The 13475-nt window shown below is 40.1% G+C and overlaps 1 protein-coding gene across 1 annotated transcript; it reads left to right on the top strand.

The window, feature by feature from the left end:
• The first annotated feature begins 975 nt into the window (after positions 1-975).
• tmem87a (transmembrane protein 87A) lies at positions 976-12814 on the top strand. Its single transcript, XM_022750393.1, has 20 exons — positions 976-1077; positions 2495-2552; positions 2907-3004; positions 4706-4822; positions 4924-4971; positions 5118-5159; positions 5321-5447; positions 5557-5618; positions 5952-6135; positions 6242-6341; positions 6451-6544; positions 8129-8200; positions 8333-8441; positions 8737-8795; positions 8903-9006; positions 9099-9175; positions 9946-10010; positions 10108-10160; positions 10511-10541; positions 10697-12814. Exons 1-20 carry the CDS (start codon positions 976-978, stop codon positions 10736-10738), a joined length of 1644 nt encoding a protein of 547 aa, XP_022606114.1. The 3' UTR covers positions 10739-12814.
• Positions 12815-13475: the final 661 nt, after the last annotated feature.

Genomic DNA, 13475 nt, shown 5'->3' with positions numbered 1-13475 from the left:
AAAGTTTATTACTTTTTTTGTAGTTTATCAAACTGAATGATTTGATAAGAGAATTTAGTTCTAGAAGAAAAAAATTTAGGAGTTAGTTTGACAAATTTCTGTTTGTGGATAAAGAATTTAGCAATTAGAATTATGAAGTTAATTCGATATTTAAGAGCCACATCGTTTGGATTATCATAGCAACAAATAATATATTTAAGGTTGAAGGAGTAGTGAGAGTTACCAGTTTCAAAAAAGTAAGATCTCTCTAAAATTTCTGGGATATTTCACATTCAAAACAAAGTGAGAAATTGTTTCTAAATCTTGTTTACAAAAGGTACAAGAGGAATGAAAATTTGGCAATAAGAAGAAAAGCACTGGCAGTATTCTGGAGGAACCTATGGGTGAAGTATCACATTACTGAATTTTTCCTGTGCAATCTCATCATATTACTGGCCAAGTTTTACATCCATAACTGTAAGGTGTTAAAAACTAAATCCTCTTTTTGTACTTTTAAGAAGGAAGCAGAGCCCTATATCAGAACATTATCTACCTCATGTAATAGAAAAGCGGTGAAAACCTTCAATTTGTGCTCCAAATGTAAAATATTAATATGTATTATTATTTTTTACTGTACCACTTTCAGTTTGTATTTGATTGTGCCAAACTTTATATATAACCCCTGGCACTGTGCATATTTGCTTGTTTGTTTTTGTTAGTTATGTTGGGCTACTTCTTTTGTGCCTTATTCTGTATATCTAATGTAATTACTATTAACTTAAAAAAAAAATAGAAAAAAAAAATTTAAAGTTATAAATCAAAAAAAATGTAAAAGAAAAAAAAATAAATAAATAAATAAATAAATCAAATAAATAAAAAATGACATTACTGACACACATATGTTCTGCCCTCTAGCGACGACGGCGGGAACTACAACGAGAGGCGCCCCGGAACTGGAGGAGGATACGGGTGGTCTGACCTGTAGTAGATGCACAAATGAAGATGCCAGATGCACGTCCGCTATGTCTGCTGCTTTTTGCGTCAGTTTTGCGCCTCGGGACAGCGGCAGAGGTCTCCGTGTGGAACGTGATCAACTCGGTCAGTTTTGCGCCTGCAGCATACGCGTTGTTTCGGGTTATTACACTGTCTGTCGGGCTAAATCTGACCGGGGCTGTAGCTGTTAGCCGAGGGTAGCCAACTAGCCCCCTGGGCAACCCTTCAGTCCGCTACATGCTACCTGTCAGACACGTTCATGCTCTTGACAGCTCTGCTTTCACCAGTCTTGACAAAATATCATTAATTTAAAACCAGTCATAGCGTCATCTTCTGGCATATGCCACCGTGAAACTGACATGATACCGGTGGCATTTTGTAAAAGCCACGACCCAGTGTTATTTTACAGATGTCAGCTCTAAGATAAGAGGAGTTAAACCGGTTATTACCTCCGTGCAAAACAGAAAACACAACCATTAAAATGACGGTACTTAATCCTGACTGTTTTTATTTATTTGTTTTTATTTACAGTCTGACAGAAAAAGGAACAATTACACAGAATAAGATACGAACTATTATGTCTGAAAAGTGCAGCTCAACCTCTCTATCATGTTGTTGTCAGGGTAATATATTTATTTATTTATTTCTTTAATCTTTATTTAATCAGGCAGTCTCATTGAGAATAAAATCTCTTTTCCAAGAAGCAGAACACACAATAAAACTACACAATAGAAGAAAATAACACACAAAGAATTGGCAAAAAAAACATTTACAATAGTCATTAAATACATCAAATGATAGACATTTAAAATCTAAACGGGAAATGTAAGACTCAAGTGTCCAAATGTCCTGCCTCCATGTGTGTGGATATATGTTGGGTGATAGGGGCAATACTTCAGATTGTACTTGTCTGCGCTGTTGTGGTTATAATAATGTTAATTAACCCTCTCTGTAGGTAATTGATCGAATAATTGATTGAATAATGAACCACCTACAGATGTGGCCATAGCACAGTCTGCAGCTGTGCACCGGCAAAAATATGTGTTTTTGTTTATTGCCATTTTGTATTTAGTTAAATCTTAAATTGATTAATGTGTCTCGTTGTCTTGTCGTTTACACATTGCTCAGGAAAAATCACAAAGTAGTTAACAGGGAAAAAGCTGGGTTAAATATCTAGACATTTAATCCAGGAAACATCCTATCTAGCAGCACAATTTGATGTGTATGTGCATGTGCTTTTTGGATCTATTAACGCTGTGTGGCAGATTTAATCTCTTTGCTGTAAATTTAACGGTCTGTGATTGCTTTCGCAAAATTGATACTGTTACAGTAGCTTGACATCATCTTTTTCTTTTATACTCTGTCATCTGAGAGGCTGTAAATATAATCTAATAATTATTCAAATGCAGTTTGGACTATTTGGCTGGAAAAAAAATAACTGTGTTGATAATATAAAAGAAATGAGAAATGAGCCCAAACAGCAGCCGGTTGAATCGTCTCTTTTTTTTTTTTGCATTTTCAGACACAAGACGCCGTGTTTCGGAAAACGCTGTACGCCAACACCACCATCTTCATGAAGTGTAAGCAGCCTGACCTTTACATCATGAATTATCTTTTCCCTCCGCTAAAACAGCGTTGGACCTGTGCTGATGATTTTGCCCTGAAAACACAAAGTGAACAGAATCAGTTTTTCTTCCTCTGGGGGGGATTTTATTTATTGAATGAAGCAGTTTTTTATTGGTGCTGATAAGTCACCAGACGGAGATTGTTATTGTGTTGTGACAAACCCATAACACTGTGAAACAGGGAGAGATGCTGATTTAAAATAGACCAGGATGCAATGCTGCAACACGAATTCCAACAGGTCGCGGGGCCGAAGGCTTTAACATCGTCTCATAATCCAGAGCCTCTCCCTCTTTCCTCTCTCTCTGCAGTCCAGGGTGACCCGGCGTCATGTGAGAGGAACCTGGCGTTCAACATCAGCTGGTACCTGCGCTCCTCTGTTTGCTATAATGAAGTCTTTAACACACCGGTGAGTACTGACTTATTGTCACATGCACGACATTCACTTTCTTTAAAACCTGAAAGTCGTTGTTCTCTCATATTAAACTTGAAGCTGTGTGTTTGCTTCATGGGTTTTCTGCAGGAAACACAAGTTTATCTACATCTTCAAGCTTTCAAGCACATTTCTTTTTGCCAAATTTTCTCTCTTGAAAACTTCAGATCACCAGTTCGCCGTGTGTTTGGTTTCACATTTAGCATCAACAGTTCTGTCAGTCAGAGCAGCTGCCGCGCTCCTTTCTTTAAGTAGCTTCACATCCTTCTTTGTCCGGAAGCGTCTCAAACTCAGCTGCTGCTTTCGGCTTTGATGCACTTCACCTTGTCACCGTCGGCCTTGAAGTGCGTGGTCAGAAAAGCGAGGACGTATCGAGGTCACCTGGACCCCGATCAGGGCTTTTTTTTTTTCATTCAGATGCATTTGGAAATGTCAGTGTCGACTCCTTTCAGCCTCAAAACGCTCCTGTGAAGCAGGTAGAGCAGCGAGATGAGAGCAGCTGACATTGTTTTCTTCTTTGTTCCTCGCTGTCTGGCAGATGTCGAGAAGGTAGTGAGCGCACAAATAAAGAAAATGTATAGCAATACAGTTCAAAAAAAAAAACCAACTTATTAGTTGGAGCCAAGTATTTCACTTGATCATTCAAACATTCACTCATGTGCACTGACGAGCTAATGTGTGGCTCAGATGTGCAGCTTTACCATAAATCAGCAGCAAAGTGCGCCACATGTTCTTTCAGTATTTATTGCACTGTGTTTACCAGCCAGAACTCTTTTGTTGAAGCGTTGTCAGACACTGGATTTAGATCTTTCCTCTTTTTTTTTTCCTTCTCTGCTCAGACAGAAATCACATGCTCGTCAGCTGTGTTTCTGTTGATAAACTTGTGTCTTATTTTGTCTGTGTTTTAGACTTCCAGTGAAGTGTGATGGGTGGAAGCGTCAGGCAGTGTTTTTCTTCATTCTTCCACATTGTTCTCTGGTGTTTACCTGTTGATTTAACTGCTGCTCCACACTCGTGTAGCTGTTTGCAGCCTCGTGCGGTGTCACCACATCGTTGTTGGATGCAGCTTTTACTCACAGCAGGTTTATAAAGTCAAGATTTTATACATATACATATATATATATATATATATATTGTGATCAGTTATTTATTGCGTAATGGAAAGGAAGCAGCACTGGATATTACTGGATGGACGAAACATATGTGAAATGTAGTAAGTCAAGTGTGCTAGTATATTGTGAGTTCTCCTAGCTCCATCTACAAGTATGTAAAGAGAAAAATAATAATAATTACAGAGCAAAAAAATAATACTAATAAGAAGAGGAATATCAGAAAATAAGAAAATAAATAATAAGTAATAATAATAATTACATAATATAAACAAACAGGAAAAAAAGAGAAAGTAAATAGTAAATAATAATTGATATGATTTAAATAACATTTTATATAATTAATTTTTTTTTTTAAACTGCTGCCGTATGCAGTTTTAATATTCCTTATACAATATGAATTTTAGATATTTCTATTTCTTAAACTGTGTTCCTTTGCATTAATATCGACATATATGATATACACTAAAATGAGGTATTCAGCAACGTTATGAAATTTGTTATACGAATGAACCGACTACACAGTTGAAGTAATTTTCCCTCCCTTTTTTTCCTTTTCTTTCTGTAGGACAGCAAAGCGAAGAACATGTTAGGAATGGACCACATGCTGAAAGACGGCTGGAGCGGCTTCTACAGTCAGGGCTACATGTACTTCGAGAACTGCTCCTCCCTCTTCTTACCCAAGGTTTGTTCTGGGTTGCGTTCAGGAACCCCTTCGTAAACATGTTCATTTCAGTTATTTTTGCTACATATATGTGCGTTTCTTTGCTCTCTCCTCTCACCTAGGTTTATTATACTGACTTCAACCCATATCAGCCCCTCACCAGCCCAAAGGTGAGTCACTGATCCAGCGCGTCCAGTGTGAATCTAATTTGACTTTATTTTTTTACGCTAACACAAAAACTTTCTTTTTTTTTTTATATTTGTTTGTGTGTGTTTGTGTGTTCATCTGAAAACGACGTTCTCTTTGTTCCGTTCAGAGCGAGCCGTCAAACCAGAGCCTCATCTGGCCCGACAAGCCGGTAAGACTTCAAACAAAGAAGAAAGGAGAAGAAATGTCTGTGTTTGTTCCAAAGGTCGTGTCAGAGCCTGGAAACTTTCTGATCGGGCTGATATTTTTTTTTAAGTTAAGTAGAAGTTAAACTGAGCGCACAAACTTTTTTTTTTTGTTGTTGTTTTGCAGGATATCAGTGCAGTGGCTAAAGCTTGGGAGGACAGTCCCTATCTGTTCATAGTCAAAGTGCAACCTTTGTACCGTGGAGTCGAGGATGACGACTTCGGAGCGGAGCAGCTCAACTTCGCTTTCACAAGTGAGAAACAACATCATTTATTTCACCTCTAGAGCTTTCAGGGAAACTGGTTGAAGAGATGAACCAAAGTTTCAGCAGAAGTGACTTACTTCAGTTTTCTCTCCCCCAGTGAAAGTTGAGATGAAGGGACCACATGACTACTCCTCTCCGGCTGACTGGCCTCACATGATGGTATGTGCGATAAGAACTGAGTGGACAGATTTAAATCAGAAACACAAATAGTGTGATCACTGTCTGGAGGGAACAGAATAGTTTTCAAATTGAAAACCTACAGAATATTTAACAAAAGAAAACTCCAACAACTAGTTTCTGAAGCTTTCAACCGCATCTGGTGGGCCTCCTCTGTGGATGGAGTTGCTCAGATTGTGGCGTACATGTGGTTAAAGGCTTCAGAGACAAGTGAGTTAGACTTTGGGGTTGAGATTGTCAAAGTTTCAAACGTTTCACGGCCTTTAGAGGAGAATATCAGTGTTGACCTCTGTGTCTTCCCTCTGTGCGTCACAGTTCTTCATGGTAATGTGCATTGTGTACGTGCTGTTCGGCGCTCTCTGGCTCTTCTGGTGCGCCTGCTACTGGAGGGATCTGCTGCGGATTCAGTTCTGGATCGGCGCTGTCATCATCCTGGGCATGCTGGAGAAAGCTGTGTTTTACTCAGAGTACCAGAGCATCCGGTACAAGGGAGACTACGGTCGGTCGATTTTATACTTTTCTCCTTGTTTGTGTTGATGGTTTTTTTTGTTTTTGCGTGAGTCTGTTATAATCATTATTTTGTTTGTGTGTTTTTCTCTCCACAGTTCAAGGTGCTGTGATTTTTGCTGAGCTGCTCTCTGCACTCAAAAGATCTTTAGCCCGAATCCTGGTGCTCATCGTCAGCCTCGGCTACGGCATCGTCAAGTAAGTTCACTCGCCGTTCTTCTTTCATTTTTAGCATTTTAAGATTGACAGTTTTTCCCAAGAGCTGCATTTAAAAAGGGATTAAAAACCGAACTGTGTTCTCGTGCAGACCCAGGCTGGGTACCACAGTGCACCGACTGGTAGCTGTTGGGCTTCTCTACCTGCTTTTCTCCTCTGTGGAGGGTGTGCTGAGAGTGACGGGTGTAAGTGTCAACGATTCTCTTCCTTTAATATTTGTGTTTTTTTAAACGACTTGGAGAAACACATGCCACGTAGTTCACTACTGCCACTGTCTCAGATGTCCTTAATGTGACCCCTCTCATCAGATCAGTAATGACGTACAGATGCTTTTTAGACATATGCAAGTCATAAAGTCACATGTCGTTATTTGCATTTTCTGAGTTGCTCACTAAAACACAGCGAAACAAATTGATTGTTGAAGTTATAAAACTTCTAATCCGAAGGTTTCACTCCTGGTTGACTTGGCGACACCTGAGGTTACCGTGGTAACTGCTAGTGCAGTTTAATACTACAGCAAATACTTGTTTAGCAGCTACAGAAATGTGACAGAGGAGCAGCTGCTGTATCTGTTTGCAGAGCGGCCAAAGAAACACACTTTGCTTTTCACTAAAGAAGTCGGTTAATAATAATAATCCTCCTTTTACCACGATCTGATTTCATGCTGGAGGTTTCCACACAACAGCAGGACACAGCAGAGGGAGTTTGTTACCTCCTTCTTGTTTCTTGGTTCAGAAAATACCAACAATACAAACACATCACATATTTTGAGACTGCACAATAAAATCCACCCAGTGTTTTTGCCAGTCGGATGCTTTTATTGTGAAATGGCAACTGTAGGAAAAGTCTGATTTGCTCCGGTTAAAAACTGAGGCTGATATCAGTGTGTGTGTGTGTGTGTGTGTGTGTGTGTGTGTGTGTGTGTGTGTCCACCTCTAGCAATAAAAACAACCATATAGAGAAGTTAATATAGAACTACATCATTGCTTATTTAGCATTTAAATGAAATGACTTCACTTTTTAAAACCAGAGATCCTGTTCGGAGGTTCTGCTGTATCCCAAACTAAATGCATGAAAGAGGAAAACTGTTTAACACTGAGACTCACTTTCAGGAGACTGTTAACACTTCTGAGCCTCACATATTAATCTCCTATGGCGACAGATGATTTTCATTCAGCCAAATATAATGAAGCCTCTGCAGGCTGATTAAAGCTGATAGTGGTGGTGTATTATTATTATTATTGTTATTATTATTATTTTACATAGAATTGTTGCCTAGCGCAGTTTTCAAGGCGCTCTGTATAAATAAGTTTGATTTGAGCGGGGGAGGGAGGGGGAGGGAGAAGGTTACGCAGGGATTCAGTCTCTGGGAGGCAGGCTGTGATGATAATAAGGAATGACAAATTTGATCTGAGAGTGATTTTCAAACGCAGCCGGAGACGCTGCAGCGAGTTCAAACAGTCATGAAAACACAAAGTTACACCGAACAAACAGGAGATAAGAGAGACAGGAGGAAGAGTGGAGGGAGCCGATGGAGGTGGGTGGGTGGACGCGTTTTGTCGGGAGGCCAGAGACGTAAATCTTCACCGGATCTCAACGCGAGGCTTATCTCACGTTACTTCCTGTGTGATGAAGTAATTCTCCTCCCTCTCAGCACTGTTTGCTTTCTGCCGAGCGTGGTCCCATCTGTAAACTCTGACTCTTGTCCTCTCTCTCTCTCTCTCTCTCTCTCTCTCTCTCTCTCTCTCTCTCTCTCTCTCTCTCTCCAGGGTTTCTATGGTACGGTCGCCCTGGTGGCTAATCTCAGCCTCTCCCTCATCGACTCCTGTGTCATGTGGTGGATATCCTTTAACCAAGCAGCCAACAGGGCGCCGGGATTTGCATTTTTTATCAGACGCTTTTCGCACACATGAGCCTTTAATTATTCTTATTCCAACGTAATACGCAGCACGTTCTCCTTAATTTGCATCCACATTTTCATCAGTCTGTCTCAAACCACTCGTCTGTTGAAGCTGCGCAGAAACGTGGTGAAGCTGTCTCTGTATCAGCACTTCACCAACACTCTCATCTTCTCTGTCGTGGGTGAGTTACAGCCATGTGCTTACATGTCAATGATTACAGCAGCTCCAGGGTGAGAACAAGAAATGAGACTTCCTGTTAGTTTGTTCACTTGTGGAGAGTTGGATATCAGCTATTCCTCTAACCCAGCTGCCCTCTACTGTTTCAATATGCACGTCATGAATTAAAAGTATGTAAATGCATTTATCTTTCAGTTCCTAATTCTGGTTTCTCTGGGGGGGGGGGGGGGGGTCTCTTCTCATGTGCTTGTTTCTTAGCATTCGCATACTGTTTATGACACTGGTGTTTGTGTCCACAGCTTCCATCATCTTCATCATCTGGACCACCAAAGTCTTCCAGCTGGTCGACTGCCAGACGGTCGGTTTGTTTTTCTGTTACTGATCGATTGTCGTGTTGATTTTCCGTTTCCTGTTGACACAGAGATGAAAAGTCAACGTGATTTCTTTCTTTTATCCTCTCCGCAGGGTTGGAGGGACTTGTGGGTGGACGACGCCTTCTGGCGTCTCCTGTTCTCCACCATCCTGCTGGTCATCATGGTGCTGCTGCGGCCCTCTGCCAATAGCCAGAGGTCAGAGTCGGAGCTGGGGGGGGGGGGCGCGACCGACCGACCGACCCTGGATCTGTTCATGTATGCGGTTAACATGTTCTGTTTGCTCTTAGGTTCTCCCATTCCCCTCTGATTGATGACGATGATGAAGAGGAGGAGGCCAAGGAGCCCATGCTGAATGAAGCTTTTGGTAAGAGAGCAGCTTTTCCGTCACGAGGGGTCGTCCAGGAGGAGCTCATTAGTGAGGACCCCTGCGTCAGACAGTGTTTGGAATACAAACACATGAAACAGCCTGTTGCGTTAGTACCGTTCAGATCTCCACGACAACCACAGAAATATTGTGTGAGTTGACTTTTAGGCAGCGGGCGTAGGGTCGGGTACAACATTTGTAGGAACCCTACCACCGTCCATATATAAACCTACGCCCACGCTGTTATGTGCATTCTGTCCATATGTAAATCACGTGCTATAGAAACCCTCCGTGCACCAGCTAACACTTCAACACTGTAGATCCCAGAGCCTGAAGAAGAGCAGGCGCAGTTTTCCTCGTGTTTGTCACATCGGCGCTAAATGTAGGAAACACCTTCACACTCACGGCCTTTTTTTTTTCTCTGACGTCTGTCTTCTGTTTTCTTAATTGCTCCTTATTTACCCAAATCCACTCATCTGCGAATAATCTGCGTCTTGCTCACAGCTCACCTCAGATCCTCTGAAGACGACCTCACCGGGCAGGGTGTCGTGTTGTATAACCCCCGTGCTACTGAGGCCGTGATCTAAATCTGTTCATCACGCAGACATGTGGAGAACATATTCGTTTAGAGATCTTCACCTCATGATCATATAATAGTATAAATGGAAAATGTAGTAACCTGGTTATGTTATAATCGTGTCACTGGACAAGGGGCTTTTATGTGATCTCAACTGGCTCTTTTTGTTGTTGTTGTTGTTGTTTTTATCCAGAGGGAATGAAGATGAGAGGTTCAAAGCCTGACGCTAACGGCTCCCAGAAACTGTTGAGTAAAGAAGTGCGTTGACTGCCATCATCTCTCTTCTTTTATTGTTTTTTTTTTTTCTCCATACATAATTTAATCATTTTGCATTCCTAAACTCTGTTTTTGCCAGGATGAAGACCTAAAATGGGTCGAGGAGAACATTCCTACAACTGTCGCTGATGTGTAAGTAGTAAATTTGAATTTAAGACACTGAGCTGACACTCGCAGGGACAGTCTCTGTAAGGTCAAAATACCCCATAATGCCTTCACAGTGCAGCCTTGTGCCACACACACACACACACACACACACAGTATCACCTTTCCTGGAATTTGTGAGGGAGTAAGGTGCTGGATTAGAACTGTAATCCTTTTTAATATGTCATCTCATCTCAGTTTGTGTAAATGTATTATTGTCGCTTACAGCACCATCATCGAGGACGTTTAAAGCTAGAGAGATAGAGTTAATAATCAAACAGCGAAATACCTTCAGTATCTCCTTCTCTAATCTCTCACTGCTTCGTCTCTCCACACAGAGCTCTGCCTGTCATGCTCGATGAAGAAGAGGTAAAGGCTCCTTTTACTTTCCCCTTCCAGCCTCATGATTTCAGTCGCATCTCTGTCTGTTTAAAACGCCCCCTGGCGGTGATCTCTACTGTCGCTATCATCCTACACAATCACCCCACTGTACGTGCATTAATCTGCGTTCCCCCTTCTTACAGGAAATCCTGAAAACCAAGATGGAGAGATCCAAAATGGAGTAGAAAATAAATGGGAGGACGAAAAGAAAGCAATATCACTGAGGCAGCGATGAATGCGTTCTGAGTGATGTGATTACCAAAAAAAAAAAAAAAAAAAAAAAAATGTGGGCAAAGCCAACTGTTCTCTCCAGACACTTTAACTATTTAATTCTATCTCACAGATATTCTGTAATACCTTAATAAGCTCAAAGAAGCATGACTAGTGTGTTATATTAAGGCGGTATTGTGTGACTCTTGAGTTGGGTGATATCTGGACCGGCAGAGCATTTTGATAAATATTTTATTTGTTTCAAAGACGTTTCTTCTCGGCTGAAATCAAGCAGAAAACTGGGCATTTTACACAATGCTCTTATGAAAAATGGAATATTTATCAAAATCCTGCCCCGTGTTTTTAGATTAATAACAGTATTTAATGGGTCATGTGGTTTCTTAAGGGTTAGAGAACCGGGGTGAGGATGAAATAAGTTTCCCCTCACCCGCTTCACTCCAGCAACTCGATGGGTCAGATTTGTAGGAATGTGAGCACTGATTTGATTTTGATCTGTTCAGGTACAAATCGTGATTCTTGGCGCTCGTCTCAGCCAAGATGTCAGGTATTGTTATGCACGGAGGGGAAAACGCATACTGAAAACACCAAGTCGTCGTGCACAGTAAGAGATTATATTTTTTTTGCCGGCACAGCGTCTTGACACTTGAGATGTGAGAGATGTGCTGCGCTAGGAACTAAATGTAAAAAGAAAATTGCTGTTTTCAGCATGTGTTTTATTGTGTCACATATTTAATAGGTGAAATTATGACGTACATTTAATATTCAAATGAGCAAGCAACTGAATGATACGATTAATCATTTAGCCAGATGATTATTTTTAATGTTTTTTTCCAGCCATTGAACATTTCCTGAACCAATAAATGATAAACGTGTGTCTTATTGTTAACTCATAACTAACACTTTGTTTTCTGGCTAACTGAGTAATCTTGAACGTAGAAATTCAGTATATCTGTCACTGTTACTGTATGTGAACACGGCTGCATCAGCGAATATTGACACTTGAAGCGGATCCCAGGTGTCGGAGGGGAAAACGTGCTACTTCTGTGTTTTAGGTGTAAACTGGGAACACGCCGTCTTCTGGGCTGGGGGAATGTAATGATCTCTTCTCTGAGATGTCATTGTAACTCAGAGCAGTTAACGCAAGTGAAAATGTGACGGTGTGTAGTGTTGGTTATTTTTAAGCTTTTACTGACAAATGAAAGACCGCATAGTCCTCAGTGGGGAAAAATGTATGACCCTAATACATTTTCTTCCAGACGTGTTTTCAAGAATAAGTAGTCATAAGTCTAAATTTTAAGGTATGTTTATTTTAATCTCTATAAAAAGTAAAATTTTGTAGCTTCTCACATGACAGCAGTGATTTTAGGTCCATTTAATATCACCAAAGTGAAACCTTTTTCAGTTACTTAGTCACAGAATCCATTGATAAGCCTTGTGGACGTGGTGTTGGCCTAAATTCAAATATACATGTGACTGAGAATATGTATGTAATCTTTTCTCACTCGCCCTCCACTGACTAGGACAATTGTATTTAGGTCTTCACTCAAATTCAGTAGAACAGGGTAGTTTTTTTAAAAATTGCTGTACATGATAAATTCATATCTTTCATTTCACCACAAGTACAGATTCCTTTTGAGCCTCTCCCATTCACACCACGAAATAATCTTCTGCCTTAAATGGCAGAACCACAGTATATCCCGTCCTTGTGCAATCTACTGCAATATATGTGGATATTCTAAATTCCTTAATTTATGTTTTTTTTATATATATATTTGTCCAAGTCTTGTTGAGGATATTTTATTTCAGAGAGACACTAAAGCCCAATTTCTGGATGTGAGTCTGCAATGTAATGTGAAGCTGACGATATTGTATGGCTTTTTGCGTATGTCTTGCAAATAAAATTTATATTGAAATATGCTTTAAGATGTCAGTTTTTATGTGTAAGATGAATGTTTTTTATTATGTAGGTGCCTTTTTAAGCATATTGTCTTTGGAACTGTTGTATGACTTTTAAACGTTTTTTGGTGCTTAGAGATGAAACACATTAGAAAACAAAAGACTGACTTCTAATCATGAATTAAAAAGTCATTTTTGATAAATGTTAAGATCTTCTTTATGCACTTTAATCCTTTTTTTTAATTAAATGAGTCATTAAAATTGAAAGCAAAAGTGTAATAAACTGTTAATTAATCTTTTTCTCTTCTTTTAAGTTTACAGTTTTTAGTTTTAGTTTACAATTATATTATGTGGCTGCAATGCAATAGCAGTGACGACATATATTATTATTCTGCATACTTATTCGTCTTAGTCATCTTCCGTATCGAAATTTCGGGGCGTAGCTTTGAGGAAACCCAGACAATATATATATCAATGCGTACGGCTCGATCGGGAATGGTGTGCTATGACTTTAGCTAGAGTGGATGACATCATTGCTCAAGTGGATGACAACATCACTAGAGTGGATGACATCATCGCTAGAGTGGATGACAACATCACTAGAGTGGATGACATCATCGCTAGAGTGGCTGACATCATTGCTAGAGTGGATGACATCATCGCTAGAGTGGGAGAAGCTCTAGAACTCCACTGAAAAAAATTCTGTGTAACTCTTTGCATCCCAGCTCAGCAAAAGAGTTCCTTGGAGATTTTGTGTCTGAGTTACAACAGCTTGAAAAGGGTTTTGAGTTTGAG

This window comes from Seriola dumerili, unplaced genomic scaffold (assembly GCF_002260705.1).
Source record: "Seriola dumerili isolate Sdu_G_001 unplaced genomic scaffold, Sdu_1.0 BDQW01000149.1, whole genome shotgun sequence".
Classification (NCBI taxonomy): domain Eukaryota; kingdom Metazoa; phylum Chordata; class Actinopteri; order Carangiformes; family Carangidae; genus Seriola; species Seriola dumerili.
The sequence above is the reverse complement of the archived record's forward strand: the minus strand, read 5'-3'. Positions and strand labels throughout refer to the sequence as shown.

Coding starts and splice junctions, on each gene's coding strand:
- tmem87a (XM_022750393.1), top strand. CDS start 976: ATGAAGATGCCAGATGCACGTCCGCTATGTCTGCTGCTTTTTGCGTCA. Junction 6,545..8,128: donor GTGTGCTGAGAGTGACGGGT/GTAAGTGTCAAC, acceptor CTCTCTCTCCAG/GGTTTCTATGGTACGGTCGC. Junction 10,542..10,696: donor TCATGCTCGATGAAGAAGAG/GTAAAGGCTCCT, acceptor CCCTTCTTACAG/GAAATCCTGAAAACCAAGAT.